Source organism: Molothrus ater, chromosome 19, assembly GCF_012460135.2.
Source record: "Molothrus ater isolate BHLD 08-10-18 breed brown headed cowbird chromosome 19, BPBGC_Mater_1.1, whole genome shotgun sequence".
In the NCBI taxonomy this organism is placed as follows: domain Eukaryota; kingdom Metazoa; phylum Chordata; class Aves; order Passeriformes; family Icteridae; genus Molothrus; species Molothrus ater.
In genome coordinates, this window is record NC_050496.2 from 4625700 (window position 1) to 4647087 (window position 21388).

Here is a 21388-nt window from a genome sequence, read left to right on the forward strand (position 1 = left end):
GCTGCTGCTGCTGCTCCTGCTCCTCCTCCTGCTGCTGCTGCTGCTGCTGCTGCTACTGCTCCTGCTCCTCCTGCTCCTGCCCGGCTTCCCGCCGCTCCCTCGGTTCGGAGCAGCCCCTGCCGGCTCCCGCACCCTTTATTCCAGCCGAGTTCCTCTAGCACCGTTAGCCAGCAGAAGTATCTGTTGTTCACAGACAGGATTAGGCTGCTTGCCCCCCTTTTCCTGTTTGTATACACAACAAATAGCCACCCCCAGTGAGCCCAGCTGCCCTCGCTGTGAGCTGGGGACACAGGAGGCTGGCACTGGCTGTGAGCAAACCCCAGGGACCAGGGGGACAGAAGCACAGTGATCCAGGTGGTGGGACAGAGCTGCTAGAGCTGGAGCAGGTGGGGGGCTGAGCATCCTGCCCAACATTGCCCAGCCCATGACAGCCCCAGGCAGTGGGACGGGCAGGAGAACCCTGGAGCTGCTGCCCTGGGACAGGCAGGGTGGGATGTGCCTGCAGGAAGCCGAGAGCTGGAAAACAAGCTCCTGTCTGTGTGAGAGTTCCCTGTGATGCTCTGGTGTTTGTGGAACAGCACAGCTGTGCTGGAGCAGGAGGTCACAGAGGTACCTTGACAGGGACACACGTCAGGCAGCCAGAGCCACCTCCTCCAGAGCACAAGCTGGCAGGATTTACCCCCTTCTCTGACTCACTGAGCAGGTCAGTGACCCCATCTGGCAGGATTTACCCCCTTCTCTGACCCACTGAGCAGGTGAGTGACACAGCTGCACCTCTGTTGGCTTCTCAGGTCATGTCCACACCCACAGAGGTGGATCCCTGGCAGGGCTGAGCCGGTGACTGAGGCTGAAGGCCTTGGCTGTCCTCCCTGGTGAGGTGCCCTCAGGCTTTGCCCCCTGCCCCAGCAGTTTTGGGTAGCTGATCCCACCCAACACAGCCCAGGACACTGCACCTTCTGCATGGGTTCCCCCAAGAGGGTCACCAGCACCCCAGGTCATCTGGCAGCACCCATCCTGCACAGCCCAGACAAATCCCTTGACCTGGATCAGAGCCTGTGCCTTCAATCTGCCTCTGCTTTCACGTGTGAGTGAACCGAGTCAATAAACCCAGAGAGAACCACAAACTGGGTGAATAACTTCACCAAGCACACACATCCTGCAGACAGAAATAGTGGGAATGGCTTTCAGAGCACCCATTCAACCATCCATCCATCCAAACTCAGAGCAATATACAAGCAATTTCCAGCAAAGCCAGAGCAAAGCCAGGTCATTTTTGATTATTGTTTCAGAGGTGCTGGCTTTCCCTGCTAATTATAGACTTGCCTCCAGCTAATAGGATTTATGGAAACAAAAGCATTACCAGCACAGGGCACAACTGGCACAAGCTGGGAATTTTCCATCCTGAAATGCCAAGGGCTGGATGCTTGAAATGCCAGTGTTATCCAGCCTGAGGTGAGACAGGGTGGTCAGGATTTATTTTCAATGAATGGCTGGTTTGGCTGTGGGTGTGTATCTGAGGGATCAGATCCATCAGGGACAGAGGGTTTCCTTGGCAGGGGAATTATTTAGCATCCCCAGTGCTCATTCCAGCCACCAAAGACTGACTGAAGTTATGCTGGGAATGGGTGGTTCATGCACCTGCAGCAGGGAAGCAAAGCAGGGTGAGCTGGCAGGGAGAGTGGGGTGCTGGGGACTGGGGGTGGCTCTAATGTTCATAGAGCTTATTGTCAAATCTTCTGGAACTCCCTGTCCCACTAATTGGATTAGGGACTCGTCTGCATGAATAAATCCCAGAGTAGGCAAGAGGGTGAGCTCAGGGGACCCTGAAAATGCAGTAATGCAGTGGTGGTTTGATCCTGGGGGTGCTGAGGGCCTCGGGTGGGTTCTGGGGATGCTGCTGGGGAGATGCTGCTGGATCAGGCTGGGATGGCTGTGCAGGGATGGCAGGGCAGAGAGGGCAGTTTAATATGGCCTCAGGCAGGGCCAGCATTTCAGTTTCCATGGGAATTGGATTGTGGAATCACAGCATGGTTTGGGTTGGAAAGGACTGTTAAAGGTCATGGAGTTCACTCCCCTGCAGGGAGAAGGGACCAGCCCAGGTTCCTGCAGAGAGGGCAGTTTAATATGGCCTCAGGCAGGGCCAGCATTTCAGTTTCCATGGGAATTGGATTGTGGAATCACAGCATGGTTTGGGTTGGAAAGGACTGTTAAAGGTCATGGAGTTCACTCCCCTGCAGGGAGAAGGGACCAGCCCAGGTTCCTCAGGGGTGTTTGCTCTCCAACAGCCACCATCCAGTGCTCACTGTCCAAGAGCAAGTCTTTATCCCAGAGCATATGGAGGCTGGAAACAGAGTCCCAGGAAGTCTCCACAGGGACATCCAAGGAGCTGAAGATTCAAAACCTCCTGTTTAAGTGTCTGCTCCAATCCCATTAGAGAAAACTGGGAAAGGGCAATCAGGTCCCTCCAGCTATTTTTAGGAATTGCCTGAGACCCCAACCAGCAACACCCTGGAGCAGTAGTCAGGGAGGGGGAAAGGTTGCTCCTTGCTTGTTTTCCTTGCATTATTTCCCCTCCAGCATGTTATTCCTGCCAACACAGGTTATACAGCCGAAGGGCTGATATATTTATGGTTTTTTTCTGGAAATGAACTTCTTGCTTTGCTTCTCAGCTCCCTGAAGAGTCAAAGGTCTTCTGGGGAGGATACATAGAACCTGCAGAGCACAGGGGAACCAACAGTGCTCCTTAACCCTGGAGAAACCACGAGCCCTCCACAGCCATGGGGGGACCATGGGAAGCATCAAACCTGCAGAAGTGAAGGAAACTCTGCCCAGGTCCCAGAGTAGGTGAGAAACAGCAATGAGGAAAATTCTCTCTCCATAGATCTGTCCTCTGATGCTCCAGCAAAGCCTTCTGTATTTGTTCAAGTCACTTAAACCCCAGGCTGAATTTTGTGCTGTGACTCCTTGCCAGACCAGCCTGAGATGAGCCCACTATGTCTGTGTGTTGTAGCAGTGAACCAAGAGCTTGCTCTGTAAATTTTTTCTGCCATCACTTGTGTTTGTGCACCAGAAATCAGAGCATCCCCATGGTACAGAGCGATGCTCACAGGTAAATAAACAGGCAGATGCACAGAACCCCTCTGGAAATATCTTTTACTAAGTTATGAACTGTCTGCCTGGATTGGGAGCTGGATTTTTTTTAATTAGTTGACAGTACAGAGTTATTCACCCAGTCTTAAAATCAAATACTCTGTGCAAAAGATCTCAAGCTCTTCCCACATCCAGAACAGGGAGGGTTTCAGTGAGAAGAGTCCCTACAGCTGGGTTTTGGAAGCACATGTTGGAAGTGTAGGGGTGAGACAGGGGCTGGGATGAGAGTCACACCCTTCCCTGTGCCTAAACCACTTGTCAGCAAGCCAAGCTCTGCACAGCAACCCCCCACCCCTCTGGGGAAATTCCCCCATCCTGGGACACAGGAGCAAGCCGCAGTGCCCAGGGGACCAGGAGCTGTCCCTGAGGCGGGCAGTGTCCCTGGGATGTGACAGGAATGTCGGTGCTTACCAGCCGGGGACGCTGAGCCGCTCCCTGCCCGCCTGGTGCCGTCTCAGCGCTGGCAGGAGAGGAGGATCCGGGGTTCTGCCTCCCCTCCTCTGTCTGCTGCATCCTCCACAGCCCCTGCTTATATATATTTGTTATTTATGGAGCACGTGATGACATCCTAAGGAGTTTAGAACTCTGATGAAAGACAGGGAGAGGTGAGAGGCTTTAATGTGTCAGGCCAGCAAAGGGATCACTTCAGGCTTCTTTCTTTCTTTTTTTTTTTTTTTTTTTTTTTTTTTTCCCCTGGCGTGACTGGCTGCAGAGGGATAAAGCATTTAGCTGATTGCTCTGCTCTGTGGGCTGGGCAGGGAGAGCAGGGGTCAGCCAGGAAAAGGGAGCACTGTCCTGTTCTGATCCTGACCTCTCCAACAGCATCAGGAGCCCTGCCCAGAGTGGATGAGCTTTGTTTGGGGAAGGATGGGGAGGCTGCTGGTTGTGCCAGGCATGATCACTGCTCGGGGGAGTTTCTCAGCTGACTCCTTGTAGGATGGGGAGTCATATCTAAGCTTTCTTGCCCAAGGAGCTTATTCCAAAAACCAAGCATCTCTCCCCCATGCAGCCCTCTGTCCCTGGGAGCTGTTACATAAGAAACTGGACAGGCAGAACCAGCAATGTTTGGCCCCATCAGGGCACGTGTAACAAAAGGGAGATTATCCCAGGCAGGAGCACGATGTTGGCAACATCATTATCACTGGGAACCAGATGCAGCCCCGAAAGAAGCCTGGAGCAGGAGGCAGAGCTGGCTTTGCTCCACTGGAGACATTTCCAGGGCAGCTCTGGACCTGCTTTAGCTTCCAGCCATGGGCGAAAAGACCTGGAGCTACACCCTTATCTCTCTCTTTTAAGCTTTTTCATTGAATCGAAACAGAAATATGACCCAGCAGCTTTTTGCTCTTCAGAAATGGCATTTTGGATCAACTCCCAGCCATTAAAACAGCCCAGCAGAGCAGGGGTTGGCCCGTGGCTGGAATAGTCAATCAGGGATGCCGCATTCCACAGTCTGTCTCTTCCTGCTCCCACACAGCTGCAGAGGGTCAACAACTCCATTAAATTAGAGCCACAGCAGTGTGCCTGGATTTGCATATTTAGCAGCTCTCTCAGCATCTTCAAAGAGCCCCGAGCTGTCACTGCGGCCCCGCAGCCGGGCCGGTCCCTGTGTTGGAGCACCCGCTCAGGAAGGCAGCAATTATCTCCGGGCAGGATTTGCTGCGAGGGGCGACATGTGGGAGGCAGATGAATCACGGCTTGGCCCCCCCTGTGCCAGGATTGGGAACGAAGCCGTGCACAGGCAGCTCAGGGGCTCCTCCGGCCCCGCCGAGCCCCATTATCCCGGTGCTCAGCGGATTAAGCGGCTTGTGGTGTCTGCAGCCCCGGCTCTGAGGCGGGGTCTGCCCTCACGGGATGCAGATGGCATCGGGATCCTTCCCCGTGTGACGCCGCTGGAGAGGTTTCTCTCTCAGACTCACGTAATTGCATAATTCCCAGGCTGGATGCTGTTTACATCCCTGCTCAGCACCTTCCTCTGGCTTGGCCATCGGGACCCACTTTTCCAAGAGGGTGATGCTTTTTTCCTGGCAGTGACCTAGCAGCAGGGCTCTGCACTTTGGCATTGCTGCAAGGTCAGCTGAGGGCTCTGATTTCCCTCTCCCTCACCTCCTTCCTTTTCATCACTCGTGCTGCTGCTTGTTGTTGCTGTAACTTCCCAGCAGGACGTGGCTCTTTGCACATACTCACTATTCTCAGCACTTGCCAGGTTGCCCACCTGCTGCTTCTACCTCCCAGTGCTCCCTCTCGAGCTGCCAGGAGTGGTTTTAATTCACCAGCAGCTCCTGTGAAGCCAGCATGCTTCCAGCCCTTCCTCTGGAGCAGGACATTGTGGTTTAGGAACCTGCCAGCTGCTGCTCTTTCAAAATAGCAACACAGGGCTCCTGTGGAGGGTGGCCAGCCCCCAGCACCATGCTCTGAACAGGCCCTGGAGGGGCCAGTTCTGCTCTGTGCTCTGAGCTGTTTATATATGTATATCTATAATATGAATAACATGCAAATATACATGTACATGTCTTCCCTCTGGCATATTTCCTTTGGCCCATCAGTGGTGGGACTGATTCTCCCCACAGACACTCTCAGGGAGCTGGGGAAGGGATGAAAGGATGAAGGGATGTTACTCACAGCTTTTTTTGGGTTCTCAGCATGGTTAGAGGAACAGCTTTGAACTCTGGCTTTGACCTGCAGTGGATAAACACATGGCTTTGTGTCACAGACACATTTTATGAAAAATCCTTTCCTTAGGATTTTTTCACCTGAGAAGCTGAGAGGCCTCAGGAACAAAATGTAACCAATGGTTATCTGCTGCTGTGGAATGCAACAGGTGCATCTGGGATTGGTCTCATGTGGTTGTTTCTAATTAATGGCCAATCACAGTCAGCTGGCTCAGACTCTCTGTCCAAGACACAAGTCTTTGTTATCATTCTTTCTTTTTATATTCTTAGCTAGCCTGCTGATGAAATCCTTTCTTCTATTCTTTTAGTATAGTTTTAATATAATATATATCATAAAATAATAAATCAAGCCTTCTGAAACATGGAGTCAGTTCCTCGTCTCTTCCCTCATCCTGAGACTCCTGTGAACACTGTCACACCTTTGCAGGCCTGGTGTATCTTTCTGCTTTTCTACCTTTGAGGAAGGAGAACAAACAAGTCTGGCAGATGGTTTTAGCCAAAAGCAGGAGATGGGTGCCAGGACCCAGCCAGGACCTCTGTAGTCCCCTTCCTGGAGCACAGCAGTGCTGCTGATTAACCTCCTCTCCAGTCTGTGAGCTGGGTTTGTAACTAGGTCACAGCCACTCATGGCACAGTCCTGGGGGAAGGGGGTCAGTGGGGGCTGCAGGAGCTCCTCTGGGAGGAGAGGGCTGGGCAGGTGGGAAAGAGCCCAGCAGTGGCAGCCCCACCCTCAGACCCAGACCTCCAAGCAGTTTGGAGCCAGTGTGGCTTTGGGAAGAGGAGGTTCCAGCAGCATGGCAGTTTTGGGGCATCCTGCTGCTTACAGGATCTGTCCTGTCCTCGATCCAGCCCTAAACCTGGCACATGCTGCTGGGAGCCAGGGTGACCCTGGACATGGTGGGGATCAGATGCCATCCATGGGGAAGAAAAATCCTGGAGGGCAAGGCTGAGCCTGGACCAAGGCCATTGGGGGAGTTCTGAGGTCTTGGTCTCAGTGAAAAACGTGAGAGGAGGGAGAGGAGGAGGATCATGCTCACATGGAGTTGTTTGTTCATGCACAAGGTGATGCTGCTCTGAGTTTTCTGTAGCAGAGCCAGCAGTGTTTGGTCAGGGCAGCACAGCCAGAGGGGGAAGGGCTGGGTAATCACAATTCGTGCAGGATCATGGAATGGCTTGAGGTGGAAGGGATTCCACAGAGCATCTCCTTCCCTGCCCACCCAGCCTCTGGAGGCTCTCTGGGACCACAGAGACAGGATGAAGGATTGCCATATGCTGCATCGCTTGCTCACATTTCTGTTCCCTGATGTTAATGGGGACACAGGGACTCCTGCTGAGCTGTTTCTCTGCGTGATGATGAAGATAAACCCCCAGCTCTCCCTGGGGGAGGGTCTGCATGTATTCCCTGTGACACCAGCTGCTCTGAAAGACCTTTCCTGAAGGCACCAGCTCTTCCCAGCAGGGAAAGGACAGGAACTCTGTGCCTCTGCAAAGCAAAAGAGGGAAACACGGGGAGGATTGGCCAAGGAGGGGCTGTAGAGAGGAGCAGAGGGGATGGAGCATTCACCTGCACCTGAGGACTGAGCAGGGGGGATGGAGAGCTCACCTGCACCTGAGGGCTGAGCAGGAGGCGTTCAGAGCTCACCTGTACCTGAGGGCTGAGCAGGAGGCGTTCAGAGCTCACCTGCACCTGAGGGCTGAGCAGGAGGCGTTCAGAGCTCATCTGTACCTGAGGGCTGAGCAGGGGGGGTTCAGAGCTCACCTGTACCTGAGGGCTGAGCAGGAGGCGTTCAGAGCTCACCTGTACCTGAGGGCTGAGCAGGAGGCGTTCAGAGCTCACCTGTACCTGAGGGCTGAGCAGGAGGCGTTCAGAGCTCACCTGCACCTGAGGGCTGAGCAGGGGGGGGTTCAGCGCTCACCTGCACCTGAGGGCTGAGCAGGGGGGGTTCAGAGCTCACCTGTACCTGAGGGCTGAGCAGGGGGGGGTTCAGCGCTCACCTGTACCTGAGCGCGGAGCCCTGAGCCCCGCCGCAGCCGCGGGGCTCCGAGGCGGAGCTGCTGCCCCTGGGGAGCCACGGGCCGGTGTCACCGCTCCCCCCGCCGGAGCGGAGCCGCGGGGAGGCGACAGCCCACGAGGTGGCACCAGAGCCCCGCCGGCCGCAGCCCGGCACCGGCACCGAGCGGGCACCGCGGGACCCTGCGGGCGCCTACCGGGCACCTGGCACCCTCCGGGATCCCCAGGGCCCATCCCGGCACCCAGCGGGCATTCCAGGCCCTGGGGACATCCCCGACACCCAGCAGACATCCTAGAACCCTGCTGGCATCCTTGGCGCTGCCACGCCTCCCTGTATCCTGTGGGTACCTCCAGTACCTGGCAGCCCCCCCAGCACCTGGCCCTCAAACCCTGAGCAGAGAGACCCTGGGAGAGACCCAAGGAGGAAGGGCAGGGCTTGCTTTTCAGTAGCACCTCTACAGGGAGATAAGGGCTACCCTGGGTACCCCAGCACCTGCTGGGCACCTTGGCACCCTCTGGGCATTCTGGCACCCTCCGGGCATTGTGACACACCCTCTGGGCAGCAGTAGCTCAGCAGGGAGATGCTGGTGATCTAACCCAAGTGCCATAAGGTGGTTAGATCACAGGGACAGCTTGGTTCCAGGGAGGATGTTCTCCTGCAGAGTAAAGGCCATCCCTTCCCAAAACAGCCTTACCAGCAAGAATTGTCCCTAAACTGGGCAGGGAGGCTGCTTGCCATGTGTCACTTTGCACAAGTCCTGCGTGTCTTGCTGGGTGGTGTGGGCTTGCAGAGGTGCCTTGTGAGGACCCAGGGCATCCCTCTGCCTGTCTTGAGCAACCAAGACCCCTGCAGGGGTCTCAGGGACTCTGGCACAGAACCCAAAAATGCCTGTGGTTTTGATTATGACCTGTGGAGCAAATTACCAACCTTAGATGAAGATCTGCAAACTATGGCAAATTAAGTAGAATGATAGTGAATTTATCACAAGGTGAAAAGGTAGATTTTGGGGTTTTTAGAATGGGGATTCAGGGGGGCAAGATGGAAGGAACTGGGCATGTCCAGCCTTTCTCCTTCTTCTTCTTCTTGGCCTCCATCTTCTGCTGTGATGTTGGCACTTTTAGATGGGCTTAGAGTAGAAGCTCCCTGTCTAACATAGGTGATAGGTATTGGAAAGTAGTTGTAAGTACTGTATATGTAGTTTTTAGTATAAAAAACACCGCCCCAGGGGCAGGCAAAGTGCCTGGACTGTCTTGCTGAATGGACCTCAGCTGGACAGGAGAAAGAATTTTATTGATAAGATACAATAAACAACCTTGAGACCAAGAAACGAAGAGCCCTGACTCCTTCTTCAAGCGCCGGGCTGGGAAAAGAGACTTTCTAACATATCTCGGGGTCACTGTGACCAGCGAGAGAGAACCCAACAGTGCCTCAGTGGACATCTGGATAGTGATGTTAAACAGGAGAGGCTCATTTTGACACCCAGGCACTGTAAAATCTGCAGGCCGTCAGTGCTGTGACAGCCAAGGCCCTGGGCTCTTGTGTCCTAAAAAAAGCAATCAGTCCTCCTTCAGTGGCACTTCCTGATGGAAGCATATCAGAGCTCCAGCAGGGACCAGAGTGCAAAAACACACCCAGCTAACGAGCAAACAGCCCTGACTTGTCCCCATTACAGTCCCCCTGCCGTGAGCCCGGTCAGGGGTATAATGTGATTGTTTTCCTGGCTATTTGTGGCTACCTGAAACCCCACCACTGCTCTTCAGCACATAATAGCCCTGAAGGGGGACGGTTTCCATCTCCACACATGATTGTGCCCATTACTGTATCTATATTTTATTAGTGGCTGTTGCAATGTACATTAAGGAGATGATGAGGAGCATTGCTGTGCTGGATAAAGCTCAGCTTTGAAACCTCGAGGAGACATGGCATCGGATTAAATGAAGCCAAAGGGCACCTTCTGCCTTTCCCAAAGGCCTGATTCTGCTTTCACAAAGGCACAATTCTCCCTGGCTACAGAGGGAGAGGGGTTGGAACCTTGTCCACAGCTCCAGGTGGGCTGGATGAATGCCCTGGGGAGATGTGCCATGCTCCCCCCTCCAACACAGTGATGCTCAGAGGGTGAAATCCTCATGCCAGAGGCACTCGTGCTCTGAATGCTGCCTATCAACCCTACAGCTCGTCCACAGAGGTCAGGGCATGTGGATGCAGGTCTGTATTCCCAGGAGCACATCCCTGGAAACAGCTGCAATTCCACAGTGGCACTGAGTGGATATTTAAACTGCCTTTCCCTGTGGGCCATGCTGCTATTTAGCCACCCAATGGTCCCTTTTAGCTCTATTCTGTTTCTTATCCCTGGGGTTGAAGCCAAAACTGCTCCAGCAAGGAATCAGGTTAACAGAGTGCCTTTCTGATTAACAGGATGCTGTGGGGAGTGATTAAATGCTGGGGTGGAGGCTGGCTTGGCCTGGGAGCAGACAGGGGCTGGAGGGCTTCACTCCCTGATTTGGAGGCAGGACAGGGACAGTTTGTACCTCTCCATCCCTCTGAGCATCCTGCTGCCCTGCCACCCTCACCCAGGGTAGTGAGGAGCTGGACAGAGCTCCCAATGCACCCATCACCCACACTCTGCCTGCCCAGCCTCTTCTCAGCTGCATCCCAGGGCTTTAGGGCCATTTGCAAGATTGCAAAATCCCAATCTTGAGGAGAGGCTTCCAGAATTTAGGAACTGAGCACAGGCAGACCTTTATCCTCGTTGCTTTTCCTGAAAGGAGAAACCTTGGAGGGTGGACTGAAAGCCAGCTGGTTGATCCAGCCAAGGCAGAGCAGTCTGGGAGGGAGAGGACAAGAGGGAAAACACTGCTCTGCTGCTCCTGGGGTTTTTTCTGCAAGAGAACAAATTAGGCTGAGGATTTCAGGCATTTTCTTGATATTCAAGCCAGTGCTCCACAGGCAGGAAGGTCTAGGGAGGGAAGAGGCAGGATGTGCTGTGGTAAAAGATAGCCAGTGAAGGCTATTTTGGATTCCTTTAGTCCTTTGCCTGTCAGAGCAGCAGGACCTACCCAAAAAAACCTTTTCTGTTTACAAAATCTCTGCAGACAGAGGGGAAAAATCCTTAGAGTCTACGAAGCCAAATATTCTGCTCATTTGCACACCCTAATGAGGGCTTCTAGGAGCCATGAAAAGCAAGACCAGGCTTTGATGTCAGCTGGAGAGCAGCTCCCAGCTTAGAGCAGTGCCAGGATGGACCCTCAGCTGCGCCCAGGCAGAGGGGTCTGTGAACAGCACAGCCCCATCACCGGGAGCAGGGGGTGATGCAGGGCAGCCCCCAGCCACTGAGAACTGGGGGATGGTGCAGTGCAGGGTCCCCCCATCCATGGGGCTCAGGGACAATGCAATGCAGCCCCCCCATCCCTGGGGCTCAGGGACAATGCAGTGCAGGGTCCCCCCATCCATGGGGCTCAGGGACAATGCAGTGCAGGGTCCCCACATCCATGGGGCTCAGGGACAATGCAGTGCAGGGTCCCCACATCCATGGGGCTCAGGGACAATGCAGTGCAGTGTCCCCCCATCCCTGGGGCTCAGGGACAATGCAGTGCAGGGTCCCCCCATCCATGGGGCTCAGGGACAATGCAGTGCAGGGTCCCCACATCCATGGGGCTCAGGGACAATGCAGTGCAGTGTCCCCCCATCCCTGGGGCTCAGGGACAATGCAGTGCAGGGTCCCCCCATCCCTGGGGCTCAGGGACAATGCAGTGCAGCCCCCACATCCCTGGGGATCAGAGCCCCCCCATCCCCGGGGTCAGAGAACGATTCAGTGCAGCCCCACATCAGGGGGCGGTGCAGCCGCCCCCATCCCCGGGGATCAGAGGGTGATGCAGTGCAGCCCACCATCCCTGGGGATAATGATGCGGTGCCCCCTAATCCTCGGGGATGGTGCAGAGCAGCCCCACACCCCTGGGGCTCAGAGGAGGATGCAGCCCCCCCCCCCATCCTTGGGGGCGATGATGCAATCCCCATTCCCGGGAACCAGCAGACGATGCAGCCACCCCGCCCCGGGGCCGGTAACGCAGCGCAGCCCCCCGGCCTCGCCCCGGCCCCGCCTCGGCCCCGCCCCTGCCCTGGTCCCGCCCCGCCCCGCCCCTGCCCTGCCCCGGTCCCGCCCCGCCCCCGGTCCCTCCCCGGTCCCGCCCTCCCGCCCCTGTGGGCGTGGCCTGAGGTCGCTGTGGGCGTGTCCTCCCATGACCCCGCCCCTGGGCCGTTACTTGCCGCCCCTCCTCTGCCCTCCCCCTCCTGCCGGCCGCGCGCTCCCGCTCACCGGCGCCATGGCGGAACAGCCCGAGGAGGGGGCACCGGCACCGCCGGCACCGGCACCCCCGGCTCCCCCCGCCGCGCTGCCCCTCTCCGCCCCGCCGGGCGGCTCCCAGCGCCTCCTGTTCTCCCACGACCTGGTGTCGGGCCGCTACCGCGGCTCCGTGCGCTTCGGCCTGGTGCGCCTCATCCACGGCGAGGACTCGGAGGAGGACTCTGAGGAGGGCGGGCGCGGGGCCGCGGCCGGCGGCGCCGCCAGCTCGGGCGGCTCCGAGTCGGGAGGCCCCGGGGCCGGCGGGGAGGAGGGCCGCGCCAGCCCGCTGCGGCGGGGCTACGTGCGGGTGCAGTGGTACCCGGAGGGCATCAAGCAGCACGTCAAGGAGACCAAGGTAACCGGGGCGGGGGGCGGCCCGCGGCCTGCACGGGCACGGGTCCCTTCCGGGGGGCTGGCGCCGGTTGCACGACCGGGGCGCCGCCTTGGAGGCCTCCTGGGGCAGGGCCTGCACGGCCTGCGGGGCTGCGGGGTCGGTGCGTTGGAGGCTCCCCAGGCGGAGGTTGCTGCCCCGTTTCCGCCGTGACGCCCGCCCGTGCGGCGAGCAGCCGGGGCGGGGAGGGGGACGGTGTTCTCCAGAGTGTGAAATCCCCTTCTCTCCCTTCATCACGCTCCCTCTGGCAGCCCAGCATGGATGCTGCCGCTGCCTTGCGCTGATGGCAGAGCACGGCTGCTCTGCTCAGGCACTGGGGCTTGCTGGCATAAGGAGAAGTGGGCCTGTGAAGGTGATTTGAGCGAACTTCCAGTCAGCTCTTACTTCTGGAGTTGTAGGCCAGTGTCTCAGCCTTTATTGAACAGTGTCGTCAGCGCCTGTTCTAGGGGAGTCAGCAGTTGAGCAGGGAAACCACCCCTGGATAAAGATTCCAGCAGGAAGCAAACACGGTTTGGATCTGCCCTTGTTTACGTGAGCATTTACCCCTTGCTAATGAGTTGCACGTAAATCTGTGGCATCTTAATTATATCTGACGAGCCACAAGGTGTAGGTCTGCCTTGGAATATTCCCACTTCCCAAAGTTGTTGTGGCCTGGGGTTTTAGCCCAGGCTGACTGACAGTTCAGAGACAAAAGCGGGCGAGGGGGGCACTGTGATAGAGCACAAAGGGGCTGCCAGGGATGGGCGTTGCACTGAGCAGAGCGGGTGCCTGCACTGTCCCCGCAGGCTCCCCCTGCTCCTCTGGGCTGGCAGTGGAAAGCAGGAGGCTTCTGGAGAACCGTCTGCTTTGCTGGCCCAGAAACAGCCCCACACCTGCAGGAGAGAGGGGAGACTGAGAGGAAGAAAGGTGTGTTGCAGTCTTAAAGGCATCGCTAGGATTGCCAGTGCTACAGAATGAGCTAAATTTAGGTGGTAGTGTCATTAGACACGTGACTGCTTGGAGATAAGGAAAACGAAAACAGGTATTCTGAAAAGATACTGCCATGTTATGCATTTCTACCTTAAAAAGAAACCCACCTCTTTTCTCTAGAAAAACTCCATAATTCAGTCACTGCAACCTTCCAGTAAAATCTTCATGTGTTGTTGCAACAAAAATTTGTCCCAAGTTGAGTTTGGTTTTCAGCATCTAAACAAAGCCACCTCCATTTGGGTGAGTAAACACGGATTTAGTTGGTGCTGTTGGGTTCCTAAATCCAGAAGTGTTAGCTCTGACTTCAGTCACTTGCTAACTGCACCCATTGCAGTGTTAGAAAAAGCTGGACTGAGGAGGATCAGAAATCAAAGACACTTATGTAAATAAACAGTCTGTCTGTTTTCCCTTTTAGTGCTGCTGCCCTGGTGTAGGTGCCTTTACCACTCGGGTAATGGACCCTGGGGAGAAGTTTCCTGAGTGCTAGAGAAATTTAGGTGTACTTCTATTGATTTTTTTTTTTTTCTGGAAAGCTGCCCACTAACCAAATTGAGAGGCATTGTGTACAGTCTGCACTGCAGTTTGAGGTTGCTGAAAACAAACCTGACGCCACTGGAAGCATGCAGTGGGACTGATCATGGTTTTGTGGTTATAATTGGGGTTTTTAGCTGTCTGCTGACCCAGCCTCTTTTGGGTTCCACTAATGTGTGAGAACCAGCCAGGTAAGCCTGACAAGCTTGTCATTGTCCCTGCTGGTACAAACCATAGGCATTATATGGTTATCCTGGGTCTAAAGTTTGTTGGCTTTTTGGTGCTGTTGCCTACAGGTACATCTTTTGGCTGTTCCTGACTCTCTAGCATTTTTGGCTGTGAGGATCTTGTTTGATGTCCCTAAAACATTAACCTGTCCAGGTGACAGCTCAACCCTGGGCTCCAGAGGATGCTTGTTGCACTCTTTTATTTCCCTTAAATCTGAAAAGGGCAGAGGGTAAAGGTGCTCTTGGGGCCAGGGTTTCTGTGCCTATTTAGTGTATCAGATCCTGATTCCACACAGAAGGCTGGCTGCCTGTCTGCCTCCTGTTTGTCCGGTGCTTCAGATCTGGGAATCCTGGTGTGTGTGTGTTGGATACAGTGAGTGTTGTAACCAAGGGAGAAATAAAGCTGTCGGAAATTTTGACCAAGTGAAACAGCACCTTTGGCTTCCAGTGCAAAGGTCAAAAAGCAGTGTAAAGGTCAAAAGTACCTAATTAATAATCCTCGAGCTTTCCTGTCTTTTCTTGGACAGTAATTTTCACTGTTGCTTCTGGAAGTTCAACACTTGCTGTTGCTCTTTCAGGTGGCAGAAGATCTTTTAAGTGGCAGAATGCCACTTAAACCCAGGCACACAATTACTGATATTAATCAATAATAGAAACTTTCTCTTGAGATTGAGCTTGGCAGTTGGTGCAAAGCTCCACCAGCTCCTCCAAGAATTGTGCATGTTGTGCACATTCCTGCCTTTGGTTCCCCTGTTGATAGTCATTAGCAGCATAAAAATGATGAGAATAAAAAGAGCCAAGATTTCTTTCTCTCTGACTTCAAGTGCTCCTTTCCTGCTCTCCACGGCCATATCACCCATTTAAGACACTGGGAAATCACTGTTGCTGAGTATTGTAAAACCTAAGCAGACCTGGAAGGAGAAAGCTTCCCTTTCCAAATGTATTTGCCATCCATGTGTTGTCTGACCCAACAAATCTGCAGAGCAGTTCCTCTGGCTGGCTAAAGCCATATCTGGAGGTAATTTGGAAGGCAGGTTTGGAAGTACTATGAACTGCTGTGAACACCTGATGCTTTTATTAATAAATTATCAGGAATTCTTGGGACCCAGCTGAATTTTAATTTCAGGATCTCTCTGCTGTAGTTCAGCATTCCTACTGCACACTTGAGCTGCCTTTGGGAACCTTATGAGAATACTTGAACATACTAGGTGTTAGTCAGGCTCTGGGGACTTTAAAATGCTGCTGCCCTTCCTCCTGCCTCTCCCCTGAAAGCCTCAGAGCTCTCTGTGACCTTTCATTTCCATAAAGCCTGGGCAAGGCAGATTGGCCTCTTGTGCAGCTGGGGGAAAGTGCAGGTGTTGTGTTTCAGCACCTTATCTGAAGGCCTTCAACCAGCCAGGCCTCCCGAGTTCCCTGTGCCTGCCTCTGGGAGTTAGGGCTTGGTGTGATGCTGTGATACCCTGGCAGTGCTGGGTGATGTGCAGGGACCACTGCAGGACTCCAGGTTTGCTCTAAGAGTCCAGGTGCAATTTATAAATGTTTTTCACAGCATTTTTTGTAAGGTCCAGAATATGATTTAGTTTGGATGACTCTCTTACCTCAGTCAACTTTGCTTTGGAAACAGATTCAAACTCCTCAGACATAAGCTGGTGGCTGATAAACTCATTATCTGGAAATTATCTGATGTTGTCTCCAAAAGGCTCTCCATGAATTCAGCTCTGCTTCATCCCACACAGACCTTCTGTTCTTTTCTACCTTTTGCTCCTGTAATTTCCTGACCTCAGATATTGGGTCATGGATCTAATACAGGGTTACAGTAGGAGTTTCTGAAGATCCTCAAGGCTCTGTTTTCCCTCTGTCCATTCACAGCCACTCTGAGCCCTCACTGCTGGGATCCCATGTGCCCTTCAGATGCTAATCCTGGCTAGTGACTCTGCAACTTATTTACAGCTGAGGCATGAAAACAGCCTTAAAAATCTTCCATCTTCAAACCTGGTGAGGTGTTGGCCATCTGGAAGTGCAGTGATGCAGTGTGGGTACATTGAAGGGGGAGAGCAGGATCCTTTTTGGGGCTGTGAGGAAATGCTGGCCATAAAGCCAAACTCTGGTTTTGTTGCAGCACACAAATCCCATGCCCATAAACTATTAACAGTGGGTTTTACTGCGTGAGGAAGCTGTATCTAACCCTCTTCTTGTATCTGACATTTCAGTTAGTCTCCCAGGGGGGTTCTTTGAAACCACCTGATGTTTGTAGCTGTTAGAGACAGAAGAGGAAAGGCTTACTGGAATTTTTGCAGTTCTGCATAATATAGAACCAATTAATGTGTGACCTTTCCATCCTGTGGGTATCCATTGCAAGGTTAGGTACCCTTGGGTCAATTCTCTGTTTTACTTTGATTTGTTTGGCTCTTGTGATATAGACTTGGGGATCATCATTAATATTTTACTGCAAAAGTGGAATCCGGCACAATTCACAGTGTGGAAGTCTCAGGAGTACTAAATGTTGTACATTGTTACTGCTTTGTGTACTGTGTGCAGAGTGAATTGGTAATTCAGGAGTTGAAAGTGGCCATCTGGGCTAAGCCATTTATTATAATTATTCCAAATGTAGACAGGATTGTTATTTTTAAAATGAGCGAAGCCTGTCCTCAAGCAAGCAGTGTTGGTGATGTGCTCTCTTCCAAGGTGTGCTCCCTTTCAGTGTGCTGCTGTAGCTTAAAAAAACCCCAAATTAAATTAGTAATGCTTTTAGGACTAGTAAACAAACTAATGTGCACTAAAAGCTTTGGAAGGAATCAATCGATGCCCGTGACAGGCTCTGAAATACCTGTGTGGGTGAGACATTTTGCTGCAGCTTTCTCATACAAATTTATTTGCTGATGCGATGCAGCTCCAGTGCAGACTTTGGCAAAAAAAAGGGACTTTAGGCAATTTTATCAAGTTTCTTTTTTGGCTGAAGATTCTTTATTGAAGTTAAATAGCAGCGGCTTTGACAAATGGTTTTTGGGACAAGGTCTTGCTTGCCTATGGCAGCTGTTCTTAGCTCCTCTCCTCTCTTCAGAAGAAAGACATTATTTTTAATGTTCAACATCTGTGTTGGTGTGGGAAATAATTGGTGTTTGGAAAGCTAAAAGCCTCTTCTCCTTTGACTGTTTAATTGCTTGGGGGATTTCAAAGGCTCAGAAGGTGATGACACCTTCCTAAATGCTACTTAGGAAAACCCTGCCTCATTTTTTCCATTCTGCTGTTACCTCCCACCCTGTGCAGGGTCTTTGCCCAAAGGGACCTTTGTTTAGGTCATCCTGAGTACAGGAGCTGATCATTTGAGCTGGAATCCTTGTGCTTCCTTTTGAGGTTGGCAGTCCTGACTTTCCTGGAACTGAGATGTGAGATGATGGCTCAGCTTCTGTGTTTTACATGGTTCTCCAGAGTACTTGACCTGTAACTCAGCTCAGGCTCTACCTTACGTAGCTGGTGTGTCCCATTCCTGAGACCTTTAGACCTGTGGCAAGGTATGAGAATGCTGACTCCTAGGGGAAAAAAAAACAAACCTGGAGGGAAGCTCCATGGTAATGTTTGAGCTTTCTTCCATTTGCTTTTAAGCTGCTAAATAGAAATGTGCATGCTTATGTCTGAATCAAAAATATTCTGCTAACTTGAATTTGTGAAGTTAAGCAAAAGTGAGTTTCACTTAATGTGACAATATCCTGGAACTGGGAATAGGGTTTTTTCTTTCTGAATGTTAAATGTTTCTGTGAAAGGAGCAGGAAACTTTGAGGAGTTAATGATTGTTAGGGGTGATTAAAAACATAAAATACTATGAACAGCATGTGGTTTTGACAGTAAAGATGCTGGGGATTGCTGGTTACTGTAATAGCTGCAGCACTTTCAGATGTGCCTGAGTTTCAAGTTGACAGGTGTCTTCTTAGCTTTAATGCTGTTTCTGGTCTGTGCTGACTGAATTTCAGAAGATCCTGTGGTGGTACAGAGTACACACAGCCCAGCTTGGTGCAGTTGGAGATGCATTTCTGGACAGCAGGCATCTCTTCCTGTGCATTTCAGGATTGTTGTTACCTCCCATGTGTGTCTGACTGCACATCTGGCCAAAAGAAAGGGCTGGAGTCATGTGTCTGCTGTGCTTTCTGCCCCATGTTTGGGAGCACTTGAACCAGGCCATGGAAGAGGTACAGGAGGAAATTGTGAACATTTATTGGGCTCAAATCTTCATGTGTGGTGTAGATGGAAACTAATGTGGTGGTGCTGGATGTTGATTTGGTAACTGTGTTGGATTTATGTGTGTGCAGGAGAGGTAAGGGGAAGGATAGGTGATGTTATCTTTGTTTCTGCCCTTAATTGTATTAGGATTTAGAGCAACTTAAAGGAGAGACCCAATAAGGACCTGCAGATGGAATTTCTTCCTCTCACAGAATGACCTGTAGGTCGAGGCCAAAACCATGGGTTGAGAGTGGACAGATTTGGAGCTAAGAAACCTGTAGCTCTGTACATGTTTTGGATTGCTTTTTAAAAGTGGCATCACTTTTATGCTTTGTTCAACCCTCTCCATCAGTCAGGTGCAGGTTGTACCAGAGAAGCTCTGACTGCAGGGAGCTGCAGTTCAGTTCAGGTTACTGGGAAGACTTTAGCTAAATAGCATTGATGCTTCTGTGCTGTGAGATAGGAGTGTGGACCTGCCTGACCTGCTGGTCTAAAATTTAACAAATGAATAGTTAATGTGTGGAAGTGGTGTGTTAGACCAGTATCTTGAAGAGCCTCTGTAGTTGTGGTGGATTTTTGGGTTTGCTTGCTGTGTTAGCTGCTGCCATACAGGTTGCTTGGATATACAAGGTGGAAGCCAAGATACAAAATGCTTTTTGTGCACATATGCTGAGATCTTGAAAGTGGGACACATCAAGCTACACCATAAATAATCTGTCCAGTTTTTCAAAGAGTTTGAACAACCAGCTCCCTGATGATGTATGTTGGATGCTCTAGGTAGGTAGGCTTCTTTGAGATTGCAGAGCTGGGTTTTTTCCATGCTTTTGCCATTGTGTTTAAAATCATGAGTTCTGTTTCTTTCCTCAACAGCTGGTGCTGGTGCTCTCTGTGTGAAAGAATGGGCAGTGTGGAGGCTGTGGGCAGGAGGTGAGACCAAGGACTGGCAGCAGAGCAGGCCAGGAGAGGACAGGAGCCCTTGCTGTCTTACTGTAGCTTCCAGGCCAGGAAAAATTAAATTCACAGGAGTACATTAGGAACAAGGAAACCATGCTCAGCTTGCATTTGCAGTGGTATCACTTCACAGCCTCTGGTTACAGCCTCTTGAGTTGAAGAGAAGCTGCACAGCCATAGCCTTGGTCCATTAAGCAGGATTGGTTTTGTACAATGAAACTGCAGCAGAGGTACCGTGTGGTTCTGTATTCAGCACACATCAGACACAGTCTCAGTGGTTTGCTCTTATGCTGCCTGTAAAACCTTTAGCTTTTCTGCTTGTGAGGGGTTTGGAGACAGACAAGTGAAGAGGGCTATTTAATCACCAGCTGAAAAGATGGGGAGCTTAAGGCTTTTAACTTTTTCTTAGCCTGGAGCTGGGAGTTCTGGTACCTTATTCCTGTGGAAGTGACTGGGTACAGTTGTCATTTGTCAGTGGATGATGACTCTGCTGCTCAGTAAAATACACTAATAGGGTGAGCTGGAATTAGTTCCATCATGACTGATTTATTTTTTACCTACTTTTGAAAGGATAAAACTTCTTTGATAATAAAAGAACTTTGCGTATGAATCATTTGGGTATAAGAAACGGTGCTGCTTTTCTGCTGATAAAGGATACTTAGCAAATAAGTAGCACTTTTCATCTTCAAAGCATTTCCTGGGCTCTGATGTGGCAGTGGGTGTTGGAAAGGTGACAGAATCTCTCCCCTCAGGTGACTCTGGGTAAGACAGGCAGCATTAGTGCTGCCAGGTGGTGTTTTCCTGGTGTGTGCTCAGTGCTTTCTCTATTTGACCATTTTCAGGGCTCAAGAGCATGACTTGACTGCTCAGTGGAAAAACTTTTTGACATTCCTGAGAGCAGTTACAGCTAGAGATTTGTCTGGGAAAATTTCTCTCAGGCAGAGCCACAATACATTGGATATTTGGTGTATGGGTGAAATTGGATGCTTGGGAACTCCCCACTTGGCATTGAGTAACTCAAGTTTGATTTGGTTTCACTTGTGTGAGGAGCTAAATTGAGTAACCCAGTATTTTAAAAGTTAGTTTAGGTGGAAATCTAGTGAGCTGGGGGTTTTGCAAGGCTGGATGAAAAGTGTAGTCAGCGAGGAACAGCCAAGATTAACTCTTAAGTTAGTTCATAGTGGTGTTTCTAGAATGAAGTGGGTGTTTCAGACCTCTTGGCTCAAGATGTGTTGTTAGAGAACTGGTCCTAGGTCTCAGTCCTTGGTGAAATTGTTGGCAGCAGCTGTACAGAAACAGTTGGAGGCTTGAGTAGTACTGATCACCCAGGAGCCTTTGTATTTTCATTTACCCTCATGGCACTAAAATGGCTATTTTGCTTTACCTGCTGCTGGACAGGGGTTGGGGTGTCAGAGTGTGAGGGGCTCTGCCCATCCCAACTGCCCAGTGCTGCCTCTGCTCTCTGCCCTCACATCTTTGCTTGTCAGTATTTGGAGTGAGTGTGCACAGAGCACTGCTTAATATTTTTGTTGAGAGTTGATGGCATTTCCAGCAAGGCCCTGCTTGTCCTTTGGCTTTGCCCTTCTGTCTGCTTTTGAAGAAGAAATTTGGGTTTTTCCCCCTCTTGGAAGGTGGGTTAAGTATCAAATCCAAGTGAATAAATCTCATGACTATTGCAAGTAATATTTATGCTTCCGTTCAGCCTCTGAGTCCAAGTTCCTTGAAACAACATTAGTCTTGAGACAAAATAGCCACATTTTCTAAATTTAGAGTTACTACACAGTTGGATAACTGGCTGGAAATGATAAATCATGAACCTCCTCTTCAGATTTGTTTTGTCCTTAGCACATGTAACTTCTGTCAGAAGTCTTTTCTCTGTCCTCGTGCTGCAGGTTGTTGAAGTTTTTCTGATTTCCCATGCTGTGGTACAGTCT

At 51.7% G+C, this 21388-nt stretch overlaps 1 protein-coding gene and 1 long non-coding RNA gene across 2 annotated transcripts in view; one reads left to right on the forward strand and one right to left on the reverse strand.

Annotated features, from left to right (window-relative positions):
* Positions 1-63: 63 nt before the first annotated feature.
* On the reverse strand, positions 64-5788 carry LOC118693868 (uncharacterized). The gene is made up of 3 exons (XR_004981336.1): positions 5770-5788; positions 3562-3735; positions 64-180 (listed from the first exon to the last, which is right to left on the reverse strand). It is a non-coding gene; the product is annotated as an uncharacterized LOC118693868 (long non-coding RNA).
* A 6338-nt stretch (positions 5789-12126) lies between these two features.
* The window catches only part of UBE2O (ubiquitin conjugating enzyme E2 O), a 62350-nt gene continuing 53088 nt past the window's right edge, over positions 12127-21388 (forward strand). Inside the window, exon 1 of the mRNA XM_036394456.2 lies at positions 12127-12525. Within this exon, the coding sequence (XP_036250349.1) occupies positions 12151-12525 (375 nt within the window). The 5' untranslated portion in view covers positions 12127-12150. The remainder of the gene's footprint in view (positions 12526-21388) is intronic.